The sequence below is a fragment of the Schistocerca nitens genome, chromosome 9, assembly GCF_023898315.1.
Source record: "Schistocerca nitens isolate TAMUIC-IGC-003100 chromosome 9, iqSchNite1.1, whole genome shotgun sequence".
NCBI classification, from domain to species: Eukaryota; Metazoa; Arthropoda; class Insecta; order Orthoptera; family Acrididae; genus Schistocerca; species Schistocerca nitens.
In genome coordinates, this window is record NC_064622.1 from 432,267,291 (window position 1) to 432,281,751 (window position 14,461).

The following is a 14,461-nucleotide window of genomic DNA, read 5'->3' on the forward strand; positions in this document are numbered from 1 at the left end:
TATTTGCAGTCACTGCTATAATACGTACAGCGTAAGTCTTTTTGTCAAGTCCCGAATATGGCACAACCAATTCAATTTATTGTCGATGTATAGGCCTAAAAATTTAGGAGAATATACTTGATGTGCATCTTGATCATTACAGCTTGGACTTATGTCCTCCTGCAATTTCTGAGACCCATGTAAATGAATGTACTTTTCTTTTTTTAAAAAAAAATTAAAGTCAGGCCTTTGCAGGCGAACCATTTATGGAGATTGTTGAGCAAAAAGTTGGCAGATGTTGCAATGTCACTGTCAGGCAGTTTTTCTTCTTTTTTTTTTTTTCAACTAAAAGTGATGTGTCATCTGCAGACAGTAAATTTGGTAGTAGCTTTTGTAGAGTGTGGAAGGTCATTAACAAAAATAAGAAAGAACAGGGGTTCAGCACAGAACCTTGCAGCATTCCTGTACTTACTATTCCCCAACCAGATGAGGTTATTGTGCCATCTCCATGACTAAGTGATCCTCTGTGCTTTGTATCAGTTAAGTATGATCGAAGCCACATTCCTCATAGTGTCATTTAAACCATAATAGCCAGCTTTTGAAAGAGGGATTTCATGGTTCACACACTTGAAGGCCTTGGTTAAATCACAAAATATACAAACTGAAGCTAATCTATTGTTCAGTGCTTCTAAAACATTATTGATAAATGCAAATATATCTTCATCAGTTGACAGGCCTGCTTGGAATCTGAACTGATAATGGGTAAGAGCCTTGTGGATTTTCCAGTGCTCCACAATTCTCTTATGTATAAGTTTCTTAAGGACTTTGGAGAAACTTCTTAAAAGGGAAATCGGGCAGTAGTTAGAAGTGTCAGATTTATCCCCTTTCTTGAATAGTGGTTTCACATCTGCATACTTTATTCTGTCTGGGGTGATACCTTGTTGAAGGTACTCATTAAATATATGACAAAGTATTACACAAATGCCATTATGAGAATGTTTAAGTACCTTAGAGGAAACATTATCAGATCCAGATGAATTTTTGGTTTGCATTTTAGTGAGGATCCTTTTACCTCACTGACAAAGACTAGGGCTATATGCACTAGATTTATTTTGCACAATCCAAGTTCTTTCAGGGGATCCATAGCCTCATTGACTGAGTCCTTACAACCAGTTTTCTGGGAAGCTGTTAGAAGGTGCTCATTAAGGACACTTTCAACTGCATCAGTATCTTTAATCAAACCACCACAATGTCTTATTTCTATGTTAGAAACACTGTCATATTTTTCCTCAGCTCCCTTTATATAGCACTCCAGTTGGTTTTAATTTTATTGTTTGAGTTGTCTATTTCAGATTTAATATGTAATGTTTTAGAGCACTTTATAACTCTTTTCAGTATTTTAAAATATGATCTGTAATGTTCTTTTCAGCCGGCTCATCAGAACCTCCTTGTGATGTATATAAATCTCTTGTTGTCATACATGAAATTTTTATCCCTTTTGTAATCCACAGTTTCATTTTGCAAGCCTGGGGATTCATTTTCACAATTATTTTGTGAAATACTGCTTCAAAAAGGAACATGAATTCATATGTGAATAGGTTGAATTTAACATTAACATTTCTTTCTTTATACATTGGGTTCCAGGCAATCTGCTGCAAGAGATTATTGAAATTTATTAATATTGTTCTGGATAACCTAATAACTGGTTTACATTTAATGCTGAAGCATATGCTATTAACAGTAAGCAACTGCCCATCATGGCCAGTCAGACCATTGAGAATTTCACTTACAGCACTGTGACTACTGCTAAACTTATCAATAAAGATGTTGTCAATAAGACTTACACTAGCATCTGTCATTTGGGTGGAAAATTCAACTACTAGAGTTAGATTAAAAGCTAGTAACAAATATTTTACTTCTCTTCTATTGGAGTGGCCTGTAAGTAAGTTTACATTTAAGTTACCCAGAATTACTAAATACTTCACCTTTGAATATATTTTAACGAAACTGATTCAAGCTGTTTTAAGAAGACACAAATTATCCCTGCAGGAACCCTGTATATTGTCACCACTATAACAGACATATTATCTGCAAAAATCTGAGATTCACAGGCTTCAAAATGAAAATCTTCACACTGCATATTTAAGTTAAGTGATTTATGAGCTATACCCACTTTGACATATACTGCAGCACCACCTTTCTCTCTATTTGCTTAACAGTAACTATCAGCTAGGACATAACCCTCTAACTGAGGCATCAGCATGGCAGACTTTACCTGCTGCTCCATGAAACACAATAAATGGATTTAGGCTAGGGAGTAATTTTCATTTATGTTAAGAGCCAAAACCTCCACTTTATCTCTTAGGCTTCTGATATTTTGGTTGAATATACATAATTTATCATTCATAATAGATTTTAAGCTATCATATTTGGGGGTTAAATTAATGTCTCTCAATACATAAGGATTGGTACTTGATTTACTGACAGGCTCCCTTTTATAGGCTTTGCTTGTGTGCTCATTACTTACAAATTGACCAAAGTCTTGCCATGTTTCTTGTTGCACTGATCCCATAAAAATTTGTCACTCTTCCACACCTGTCACTTTTCATTAGTGATGGGGTTTGACAGGTTGTTGGTGATGAGTTGGTTATTGCTTTTGACTGGCTGGTGTTGCTTAATTCCACACTGTCGTGTTGCTTCTTGCAAATAACTCCCTGGTTTTACGCTGTTTGCTACAAAGTTCCACTACCTGGTTCTCTATTTGTGCCTTACATTTCTGTTTAAATGGGGTCCATGTCTGGTATGTTCTTCATGCTTAATTCTGCTCATATCTAGTACATGCACATGATTTAATTTTTTAATTTAATTTTTTATACAGCTTCTGTAGTTCAGAGCTGTAGTGCTCAATTTCTCTGTTCACACACAACCACTAGGGGAGATCATGCCACACTAGTATGTTTATTAAGGTGAAATTTGTGTTGTACAGTTTAGGTAATAACTTCCTGTAAGTTCCGAGTGCTGTCATGCTCTCATTTTTGTAGATGTTATTTGTGCTGCCTATAATTACAATGTGATCATCTTTTTTCAAATTATTTTTTTCAATAACTAGGTTTTTGACTACAGCACTTAATGTTGCTCCAGAATTAACTTTTGCGAAAACAGAATACTCTCTATGTACAGCATCATGAAGGGGAGCTGAGAGGCTTTTCCCATGGTTGTCTGCATATAGTAAGAACTTTTTCCTGTGTCCATCCATTAGTGTCTTTTTGTATCAATCATTATCATTAGATTCATTGCATTTACTTTTGCCAACACAGTTTTTTTTTTCCCCTGACTGAATGAAGTGCTACAAACTTACTCGGTGGCTCTGGTGATCTGTTTGACACATCAAAAGTGAAATTTAGACTCACACTTCACACATACAATACGACTTTTAGCAGTTTTTCTGCAGTTTTTACACAGGCCATCACATTTGTTAACCCAAGACCTACTATCGGTAGTATTTGTCATATTTATATTTTAAAGCTTGAAACTCTTCTAACAGCATGTGACGCAGGAACCAAGAGACAGTCATCACAGTGGAAATAGCTGATGTCCTCAAAGCCAAAAAATGAATGGCAGATTTGCTGCAATGTCACCATCATATTGACCATCTTCTTTAACTTCAGGGACAGTACAATCACGAGGCCAAACAATCACATTCATGATGTTGTGTAATGCAAACGACCATATCTGTGGGTAGAAAAATTTGGTAGCTCCATCATCATAATGCACACACCCATTCTGGACATCTTATTTAGACTTTCCTCAACAAACACAATGTTCTTGCAGTTAGTCAGGCTCCCTAGTCCACTGAAATGCCTCTGGGTGACTTTTGGCTCTTTGCAAAGCTGAAAATTTCCCTGAGAGGAACACTGTTAGAGTCAAGAGAAGACATCATACAAAACATGACTACCTGGCCAATCAAACTCCAAAAAATAAGTTTCAGGAGTGTTTCCAGCAATGGCAGACATGCTGGGAGAAATTTGTGCATTACTACAGTGACCAGTTTCAAGAGGATTAGGGTTCTGTACCTCCAAATCAATAAATATAATTCTGCCAACCAACGGTTGATGCTTTTTGAACAGACATCATGATAGATGAGTTCTTACATTTACTCCTTCCATTACTTATATTCCACCATGGACTTTCCATTAGAATACTCATATTTGTATCAGGGAATCTGAAGACCTCTGAGCCATCTTGAAACTTTCAAGACAGTGTATTTATACTGTAATGATAATGGGGAAACCTTAATGATAAATTTTGGATATCATTTATCCTTCACTAAATGAGATACAAAACAAGTTTTGCAAATGTGCAAGATTATCCAATATAAAGAAATTTATTCATCCTCATATTAGAAAGACAAGTGGGCTTCAAACAGCTGAGTGCTGCAAGTAAAAACTTATGGATGAGATTGCAGACAAAAAATAAAAAGTATGGAAGGGTTTCTTCAATACTAACCGTGAGCTGTGTTGCCCGCTACAAGCATGTATTTTTTATCAGATTTTGTAGCTAGAATATTGAAAATATCATCAATTTTATCAACTCTAAACCATTCTGAAGACTGTGTTTCCAAATGTAGTGGCGAGAGCACATTCTGTTGACTGCATGTGTCACTGTCATTGGCACATTTTTCATTACATGGTTTCCCATTTTTTGCACAAATCTTTTGAGTTATATCCTGAAACAAATACAGTGTTTATCATGGAATATTTTAACTACTGCTGATTTAGTACTTAGCCTAATAATATTGCTATATTCTACAGTGTATTTTAAAACATTTGAAATAAAAATTACTAGTATAATTATATCAAAATTTCATTAGATAATAAAATATCATTTTCTCTGCAGGAGGGGCTTTACTAAAATGAATCTGACAGTAACTGATATGCTATCACTGGGGAAGTACTTTTCCTAACAAAAAAGTGAAGAACTGGAAGGGGGAGGATTGAGAGAGAATGTAACATTATTTAGGTGAGTATAAAAACAAATCAATTTCACAAAGAACTTTGCAGTATGAGACTTGTTGACATGATGTTGCATCACCTCTGGCCTGGACAAATGCACTGCTTCAGTTGGGATGGCTGTCATAAAGCTGTTGTATCCTCTCTTAAGCCAAGCTTAGCCACATCTGTTGTAATGGTCCTCAATATTCTTGATATAGGCACTGGGACAGAGCTGACATCCAGATTGTTTCCATACATGTTCCATTCGGGACAGCTCTGTGGATCTTGTTGGGCGTTGGAGTACCTCAATATACACACAGACAATTTTCAGAGACATGTGCCATGTGTGGATCAACAATGTCCTGTAAAGCATGGCACCACAATACTGTCACATGAAAGGTAACCATGAGGACACAGTATGTTTGTGACATACCGTTATGCCATGAGTTCCCTTATCACAGCCAGCCATGACAAGAACTCATACCTGATGATTCCCCACTCCATGATACTAGGAGTAACACCACTGTCTCCAGAACATTGGAAGATTGGGACCTCTCCCCATGTAACCACCACATCATTAACTATGGTCTTCTGTGGTAGTGCAGAACTGCAGTTTATTGTTAACCTCATACAATGTCATTCATTGGCAGAACATGATTCCTAGTTTCAGGAACATTCCAAATGCACCCATTTGTGTTGTGGCACTAATGGCAGCCTAGCATGGGACAGTAATTTCCTAGTCCACCTGCTGCTAGCCTCTGACCAATGATTGTGGATGACACAGAACACTGCAAGGAGTCCATTAATTGTTTTCAGATGGCAGACATTGATGTGAAAGGGTTATGATGTGCTTGGTAACAATACGGTGATCCTCCCTTGTGGTTAGAGAACATGGTCAACTGAAACCTTGATTAAGTGTAAGCTTAGTATGTTTCCATGCAGTCCAGCACTAGGCAACTGTCACGTCAAAAAGCCCCATACATTTGGATGTTGTGTGAGTGAAACACCTGGCAATATGGAGATACAAAATGTGCCCATTTTCAGACTCTGTCGGATGCTGATAATGCTGTCTCACAAAAGTTCATGGCATTTCGATGTCTTTCCCAGTGATCACACAGCATCTGATGTCATTCATTCCCCTTATGTACCCCACCAGGCCTTGTAACAACAGTAAATACAACCAGCACTAATGCACTTAAGTGGCTGTTCTACCTGTTGCCCTAATCTGCCAGTAACTCTAGTCAGTTGAATATCCACCGATGTTGTGTATGCGTATGAAGTTACATTCACATCCAGCTGTGGCTTCTGGGTATTTTGCCTGTTTTGTCAGGCACAGTATGTTTACCAAAATGCATGAGCAGAACAACTGAGTTGAAGAAATCTTACAAAGCACATTTTCTCATTAAAAAAATAAGTAGAATGATTTAAAGACCCTAGAAATACATTGCTGGATTTTAAAATTGCTGTGAAGAGGGCTTACAACACGCATCAGATATTAAGTATAAGTTGTCATTTGAAGGCAACTGCAGAAAGTAGGCAGAAGTAACAAAAGCTACATTCTGTGAATAACAAAAAATTACACAGTGATTTTCTTATCCAGAAATTAAATACAAGGGTCATTCAATAAGTAATGCCCCACATTTTTTTCTCTAAATATATTTTATTGTTAAGATGTTGTAAGAGTCAGAATCTGGTGACAATATAAATCACCATGTCTTGTCCAGGTACTATTTTTCAACATAGTCTCCATCATGTTCTATGGCTCTACACCAATGTTGTGGAAGAGCATGTATTCCATGCTGGTAAAAGCTCTTGTTCTGTAGGCGTAGCCATGTTTTCACTGAATGACTCACACTCTCATCATCTTCAAAGTGCGTTCCCCATAGAGAATCTTTAAGCGGACTAAAGAGATGGTTGGTACAAATAATTCAGCATGTCTGGAGCAGTGGCTGTGAGAGGATGTCCCAAGCATGGCTGATCGTGGAGCTCTGTTTCTGCATTTCCTGAGGCTATAACTTTCTTTACTTGTTGCCCAACTGTACTCCTATCAACTGAAAAATCACAATACATTGCACACAAATGTTTATGGATGTTCACCAGTGTTTCTTTTTCTGCACAAAAGAGTTCAATAACAGCACACTGCTTGTAATGTGAGTCACATGTAGACACCATTTTGTCACTGTACTATGGCTCTACCATCTGCTAGGATGGTTTGAAACTTTGCTGCCACACAGAAAAAACATCAAATGTGAAGCACCAACAAGGATGTTTATCTGTGTATATTAATGGCTTCTTAAAAGAATGTGGGCATTACTTATTGAATGACTCTCATATTAATACTGATTGCTTTTGAAGAAAATTATGTGATACCTTGTATAAGAAGGAGAAATGTGTCAAACTTCAACAATGCTTTAATTATGATCTATCAAGTCTTCAGTTTATCATTCCACAATATTGCTGATCATTCAGGTTGGCACCCCATGACTGTCATGTGAGCACGTACTCAATGGATTTGGAGTGGACATACTCAACATCATGTAGGACCTTAGAGATCTATGAGACCACATACACTATTCACTTGATCTTGCTCAATCATACAGTCATGCCAAACACCTTGAGCCAGGAAACAGGCTTTTTTACAGCAAGACTGACAGTTCAATGATTTCCAGAACATCTCAGACTGTAAGCACAGTGGCCACTATTGCGGCTTCCATCAACATGGCAGCAGAGAGAGACATGCTGACAGTGGTGCGACCAGTGACAATACTAGACACAGGAGTGGCAACATGCCATCTTTTCTGATGGGTTCTAGCTCTATATAGGTATGGAGACTCCAAAGGGACTGAACATTGCCCGATGGAATTCATTATCTCCTTCAAATGCAGCTTCTGGTGTGATGGTATTAGGTGATTTGGATACACAGCACAATCACCCTTGGGCCACATAGCTGGTAATTTCAACAGCAGCCATTACATTTCTGATGTTTCAAGGCTGGTGGCTGTGCCCTGTCTTCAAGGTTCCTGTTATATTATAATTCAATACGATAATGCAAGGCTGCATGTTGTCCATGGTGTTGTAACCTAACTCAATACAGAAGGTATTCAACTGTTGCTGTGGCCTGCACATCCTTCATTATCTCTCACACACTGAAAACATTTGGTCATGGTTTGTTGAGAGAATGGCACACCATCACTCAACAGCGACTACACTTGATTTATTTTGGCACACAGCAAAACAACATAGAACATTGAACTGGTATCTGTCATCCAAGTCCAGGTCAGCTCAGTTCCCAAGAAGGTTAGCACCATTGTTCCTGTTGGAGGTAACAGCTTTGTGTGGTATATTTTGCACCCTGCATATCATGTAAAAATGTAATCATATGTATATACTCTGCTGTAGTGTTTATGCACAATAAGTAACATTTCCTTATTTGCTATCCTTTCTGGTGTTGCAATATTAATGGCCTACAGTTTACATTTTGTTGCTCACACACTGGCTGAAATGACATTTGTAAAATCTGCTAGCATTCTGACATTCATATGGAATAAACAGATTTATAAGGTGGCCTATAATCTCTGTTCAGCCAACTTTCCACTTAAAAGCAGTTGTCATCATCTTTTGGTCAGATAAAAATGTTATTGTGTTTTACTTTATTTAATTCACTGATTATTTATAAATAGGTTTATATTTCTGGAAAACTTATCTATTATCATTCATGTATTTATTTAAGTTAGAAATCATATGCAAGAGAACTTACAGCAAGCTCTGTTGTTAATCTTCATTATGTCACTTATATCTCAAATGAGATTACAACTGAAATGTATGTAGACTGAATTTATAATCCTGAAATGAATTCATTATTAAAGGGTTGTTGCCAGAAAATTCCATTCCTTCAAAACTTTCTTCAAATTCTCTAAAGTTTTTGATACTTTTGAAGGCCATGGGAGATGCTGGAACAAAATCTGTGAAATGCTTGTATGATCTTTGCAGTCTCTGTTCACTTTTTGAAAACTACTTTTTTAACACATCTTATACTTTCCTTTTTTAATACCATTTTTTTATTTAATTTTATTTTTAAAGTTCAGGCTGACAATGAATTTTCATTAATGATCATTTAATTGTGTCTAATAATAATAGTATCTCATTCTTTAGCTCATGACCCTAGCTTCTAATTTTACTGTAACTTGTAGATATTTCATTCTGTTGGCTAAACTGTTAGCCCCAGCTAATTCCTGGTTGCTTTAATAGTTTCTCTGCATACATCTGAGTAACCTGTGCATAGTGAATATGCTACTGAAAATTTCATGACTGTTACATGTACAAGGGTTTTTTCCCAAGGTGAATTCCTAGAGAACATACATTGTACACCAAATGTTGAAAAATGAATTTAATCATTTTTACTGGATGTAACACATCACAAAATATATCATTAAATATTTAACAACAGGTTGGCTAAATTGTAATATATTTATGAAATACAGCTGAAGTACTGTGACTAAGGTACTATGAATGGTATAAAAACATTTCTAGTTTTAGTATGTTATTGCAGACCTTCTTAAATAATTTTTTAATGTGCCCCGTGTGGTTAGCCAACTTATTTCACAGAATTATCCAAATTTAATTCTTGTGGAATATGCTCCTTCACAGATTAATTAGTACATCCCCATTTCATCACGTAATGTAACTGCATGGACTTTTTCAGAGTAATAATAGTTCTTTCTCAGTATGAGATTTTATGATTTTTTATATTATATAAGTGTGAAGGACAATATGGTTTTCATAATTTTCTGCTGCTTGCATAATCATAACTCTAACAGATGTAATAGTGCAGCTTGGTAATGAATGTGCATCAGCAGAGTATACAGCATGAGAGTAAGAGAACTTACATTACTACATGGAATCCACCCATTTGAAAGGTGTCTTAAATTGACATTAAATCTTTCTAAAGAAATTTGTGTAATGTATTATAATGACACTTTTTAAAGCCTAAGAATATTTGCAAAAGATATGTTGATACCTGGAACCTGGAAATAATAATATTTTTGTTAAGGAAAGCACTAGGTATGACAAAGAACTTAAAATAACAGGTTAGCTATGAGCTAGAGAAATATGTTAATATACCTCAATATCTGGATATTTGCCTTTAAGTTCTGTTGAAGCATCAGAGGAAAGAGACTTAAATGCATCAAGTATTGGGCGATACCCAGTGCAGCGGCAAATATTTCCACCAAAAGAGTTTTCAACATCTGCCATTGAAATGTCTTTTCCCCTCTGCAACAGACTGTTCAGGTAATACTATGAAAATACATGAGGATAAATTTGTTAGTTCTCTGCATGTTCCATGGATCATAATCAAGGCATCTCCCTATGATATGGAACAAGACAGTTATACAATTATAGTAAGCCAACATCTTCTCAGAGGAAAATATGGCAACATTCTGACCATTTCTTTTTACAATACATGCTTGCAGACATGCATACAGCATTTTATATGTAGCTCTGTTATTAAATTCCATGTCTCTCATTCTCTTAAAAACAAAAAACACACACATACACAAACATCATACTACTACTACACATCCAGAAATCCTTTTATGGAGCAGACAGAGTTGTCAACCAGAGATGACTTCAGTTTGTGCTTAGGGTTAATTCTACTATTCATTAAAATCTCACATCACTCAGCAGGTGGTCAGAGTTTTGTTACAGCTGAATACCCACTTCCTTCTGTGTTACACACAGCTGAGTGTTGGATAGTGTAAATCATGTCTCCTTCTAGTATTATATTTATGAATATTACTGTTGTTTTGAAAGTGTGATTGAGTGTTGATAGCAAACTTCATAAGAGTATTGTACTGTAAAATAATGTGCATGTAATGGCTGAGGAAAATTAAGGCATTGCCCTCAGGTGCTGCACAAATCCAGACAAGCCAACTGAGCAAGTTACTCAGTAGGATGTGCTATTTGGCAGGAACTGTGACTCTGGCAATGTGGCAGTTACTTCCACTGTCACTAAGCTTAGTGGCCACAGTAAGGGAAGTACTGACTCAGCATAAGGACAGAGTTTCTGTGATGTGGATATTCTGTTTACCTCATGTTCAAGCTGAGATTCTATTATGACATGAGTGAAAGAAACCATTGCTGTAGCAAAACAAGCATGAGCCAGGATCTTATAAGTATTTTTCATTTTCAGGTGATTTCAGTCTTCTGGCATCTAACTACAATGTTGGATCTATGATGACCTGCAGTCTTTGTGTCTACTGCTTGATGAGTTCCTTGGATTTGCATCTCTTCTCCTGTGGATTTAGGCACTGCTAGTCATAGTCCTGTGGACATGCAGTTTCAAACACTGGGAACTTGGCACTCTGCAGCTGCTCATCCAGTCCCACTTGTGCAGTGCTGTCTGCACTGATTGTGTAGGCAGACTCCACCACTGGACACTGCTCCTTCTGCATGCAATCTTCATCATGTTCATAACCACCCTGTTCATCTATTCCCAAGAATGGTAGTGGCCACTGGGCCATGTGGGTGACACAGTGAATCGGCTCGAGGGGTCAGTGGCCTTGCAGCGTCATTGGTGCTGGTGCTGCTACTTCCTCCACTGCCACCAGCCTGCAGGTGCAAGCCATGTGATGAGCAGCACTTACCTCAGCAGCCATACATTAACAATGCCCTGAGAACTAGCTGTCTGGAGTGACGTCACACACACTGCTGTATCCTGAATAACGAATATATGGTTTGTCAACACTATTTCAGTTGTTCGTTGACATCCTGACCTTGATGAGCTCATCACTAACATAATGGCTGGTGAACCCATCCATTACAAGAAAGTAAGTGTAGTCTAATGCTGTTGTCAGTATGCTTAACTGTTTAAAGAGCTGTTTATAAGAGTTCTAAACTGTACATCAGTTATTGTCATTACTACATTCTTCTGTGCTACAAACACATTTTTCCTCTGAGACAAATTGCCTTAGAGTACAATGCCATTGCCGGCCGAAGTGGCCGTGCGGTTAAAGGCGCTGCAGTCTGGAACCGCAAGACCGCTACGGTCGCAGGTTCGAATCCTGCCTCGGGCATGGATGTTTGTGATGTCCTTAGGTTAGTTAGGTTTAACTAGTTCTAAGTTCTAGGGGACTAATGACCTCAGCAGTTGAGTCCCATAGTGCTCAGAGCCATTTGAACCATTTTTGAACAATGCCATTAGACACTAATGAATTAAAAGGGAGAAATCAATTTTTTGACATTTTTGTCATCAAAGACAGATATTATATATGAGGCAAAAGTTTCGGATCATAGGAAAGGTATATGATGACATACAAGATATCAGTGTCAAAGTCACAAACATGTTCTTATCAATATAAACACATAAGAATTTAGAGTGTGATTACTGATAAAAATCACACCACCAAGAAATAATTAATGTAGAGTAATGAAATTTCGGGAATACATTTGTCTAGATGACATACATAAGCTATTAACAGTGCAAGATAAGCCATTGCAAATATGAAATACTGGTACATTAACAACCAATGTAACCACCAGAATGTTGAATGCAAGCATGAAAATGTGCATGGATTGTGTTGTACAGGTACTGGATGTCAGTTTGTAAGATGGAGTTCCATGCCTGTTACACTTGGTCATTCAATACAAGGGGCAGTAAATGCTGTTTGTGGATGATACTGGAGTTGTCTTCCAATGATGTCACATATGTGCTTGACTGGTGACAGATGTGGTGATCAAGCACACCAAGGTAACATGTTGACACTCTTTAGATCATGTTGGGTTACAACAGCTGCACTTGGGTGAGTGTTTGTGTGTTTAAAACATTATCCTGTTTGAAAACACCTCCTGGAATGCTGCTCATGCATGGCAGCACAACTGGTCAAATCACCAGATTGCTGTACAAATTTTCCTTCAAGCTGCACGGGATAGCCTCAAGAGAACTAACTCCTGCTGTCATATGAAATCACACCCCAGGCCATAACTCCAGGTGTAGTTCAAGTGTGTCTAACATGCAGACAGATTAGTTGCACGCCCTCAACTGACCTCCTTCTAACCAACACATGGCAATAAGTGGCACTGAGGAGACCCAGCTTTCATCAGAAAACACAACAGACTTTCACCCTGCCCTCCAAATGAGCTCTTGTTTGACACCACTGATGTCACAAACGGTGGAGGTTTGGGGTCGGTAGAATGCATGTTACAGGGTAGGTAGCTTTGAGCTGTCCTTGAAGTAACCAACCTGTAACAATTTGTTGCATCACTGTGATGTCAACGGCTGCTCAAATTGCTGCTGCAGATGCGTTATGATGCACCAGAGTCATGATGGTCTTCCCTCTCAGCAGTGCCACATGGCCAGTCTCCTTATGACCATACATTCTTGTGACCACTGCTGCCAGCAATCATGTACAGTGGCTACATTCCTGTCAAGTCTTTCTGAAGTACCACAGAAGCAACATCCCCCTTCTCATAGCCCTGTTACATGAATTCATTAAAACTCACTCAGGTGTTAATGATGGTGTCTTTGTTGCCTTAAAGACATTCTTGACTAACATCAGCTCATTACTCCAGTGTCCGCCACAATAGCTGAGTGATCAGCATAATGTATTGCCATCCTACAGGCCCAGGTTCGATTCCCAGCTTGGTCGGGGATTTTCTCCACTCAGGGACTGGGTGCTGTGCTGTCTTCATCATCATTTCATGCCCATCTGGCATGCAGATAACTCAATGTGGCGTTGGATGTAATAAGACCTGCACCAAGGTGACCGACCTGCCCTGCAAGGGGCCTTCCAGCCAATGACACCAACCACTCATTTCCATTCTACCACCTCCAAAGGTAACTAACATGCACAACTGTTACAGCATGTATTTAATGCAAAGCATCCTTAGAGTGGCGTTACTTGTGCCGCTCTTTTGTGACTAGCACAAAATCATTGTGTCATTGTGGTGTCAAGTGGTACTCAATGACCACAATACACAAAAGGAGGTTGACCTCCACTGATTCTCAAAAACCTAACTCAGGTACAGGAAGTTGTACAGTATTCCAGTATTGCCAAATAACATCAAAGGCCCACATAGTAACAGTGCATTATTTAAAATTAAAATACAGATGTAATTACTCGATAGATCTTGATATTTATTGCATGGATTTTTTAACACAGACATATAAACTTTTTATGCATATATTTAAATGTGTTTTTGTCATGTACTTCACAGTATGTGCTAAACCCTGCAGTCTTGTTGTCTTCTTTTCACTTTTCTTCTGTTTTGTTCTGGTTTTATGTTTTCAATTCCCCTGCAACTGTTTTTGTAGATTAACTATACCATGTAATCTACATTTATATATTCCGTAAGTTGTTCTGCTCCTAGTGTCTCAATGCATAAAAATTTATGGAATGTGCATATAAATCAAAAAATAAAATACTGGACTAATTATGAATGACATATTTGAAAGCAGCAATTCACAAACAATGGGTTTCAGTTGTTGTTCTAAG

The 14,461-nt window shown here is 37.8% G+C and overlaps 1 protein-coding gene across 1 annotated transcript in view; it reads right to left on the reverse strand.

The window, feature by feature from the left end:
* Positions 1 to 14,461, reverse strand: part of LOC126203718 (uncharacterized) — a 276,111-nt gene that overhangs the window by 154,192 nt on the left and 107,458 nt on the right. Inside the window, exons 5-6 of the mRNA XM_049938093.1 lie at positions 10,092 to 10,251; positions 4,486 to 4,705 (exon numbers count right to left, since the gene is read on the reverse strand). Coding sequence (XP_049794050.1) covers positions 4,486 to 4,705; positions 10,092 to 10,251 — 380 coding nt within the window. The remainder of the gene's footprint in view (positions 1 to 4,485; positions 4,706 to 10,091; positions 10,252 to 14,461) is intronic.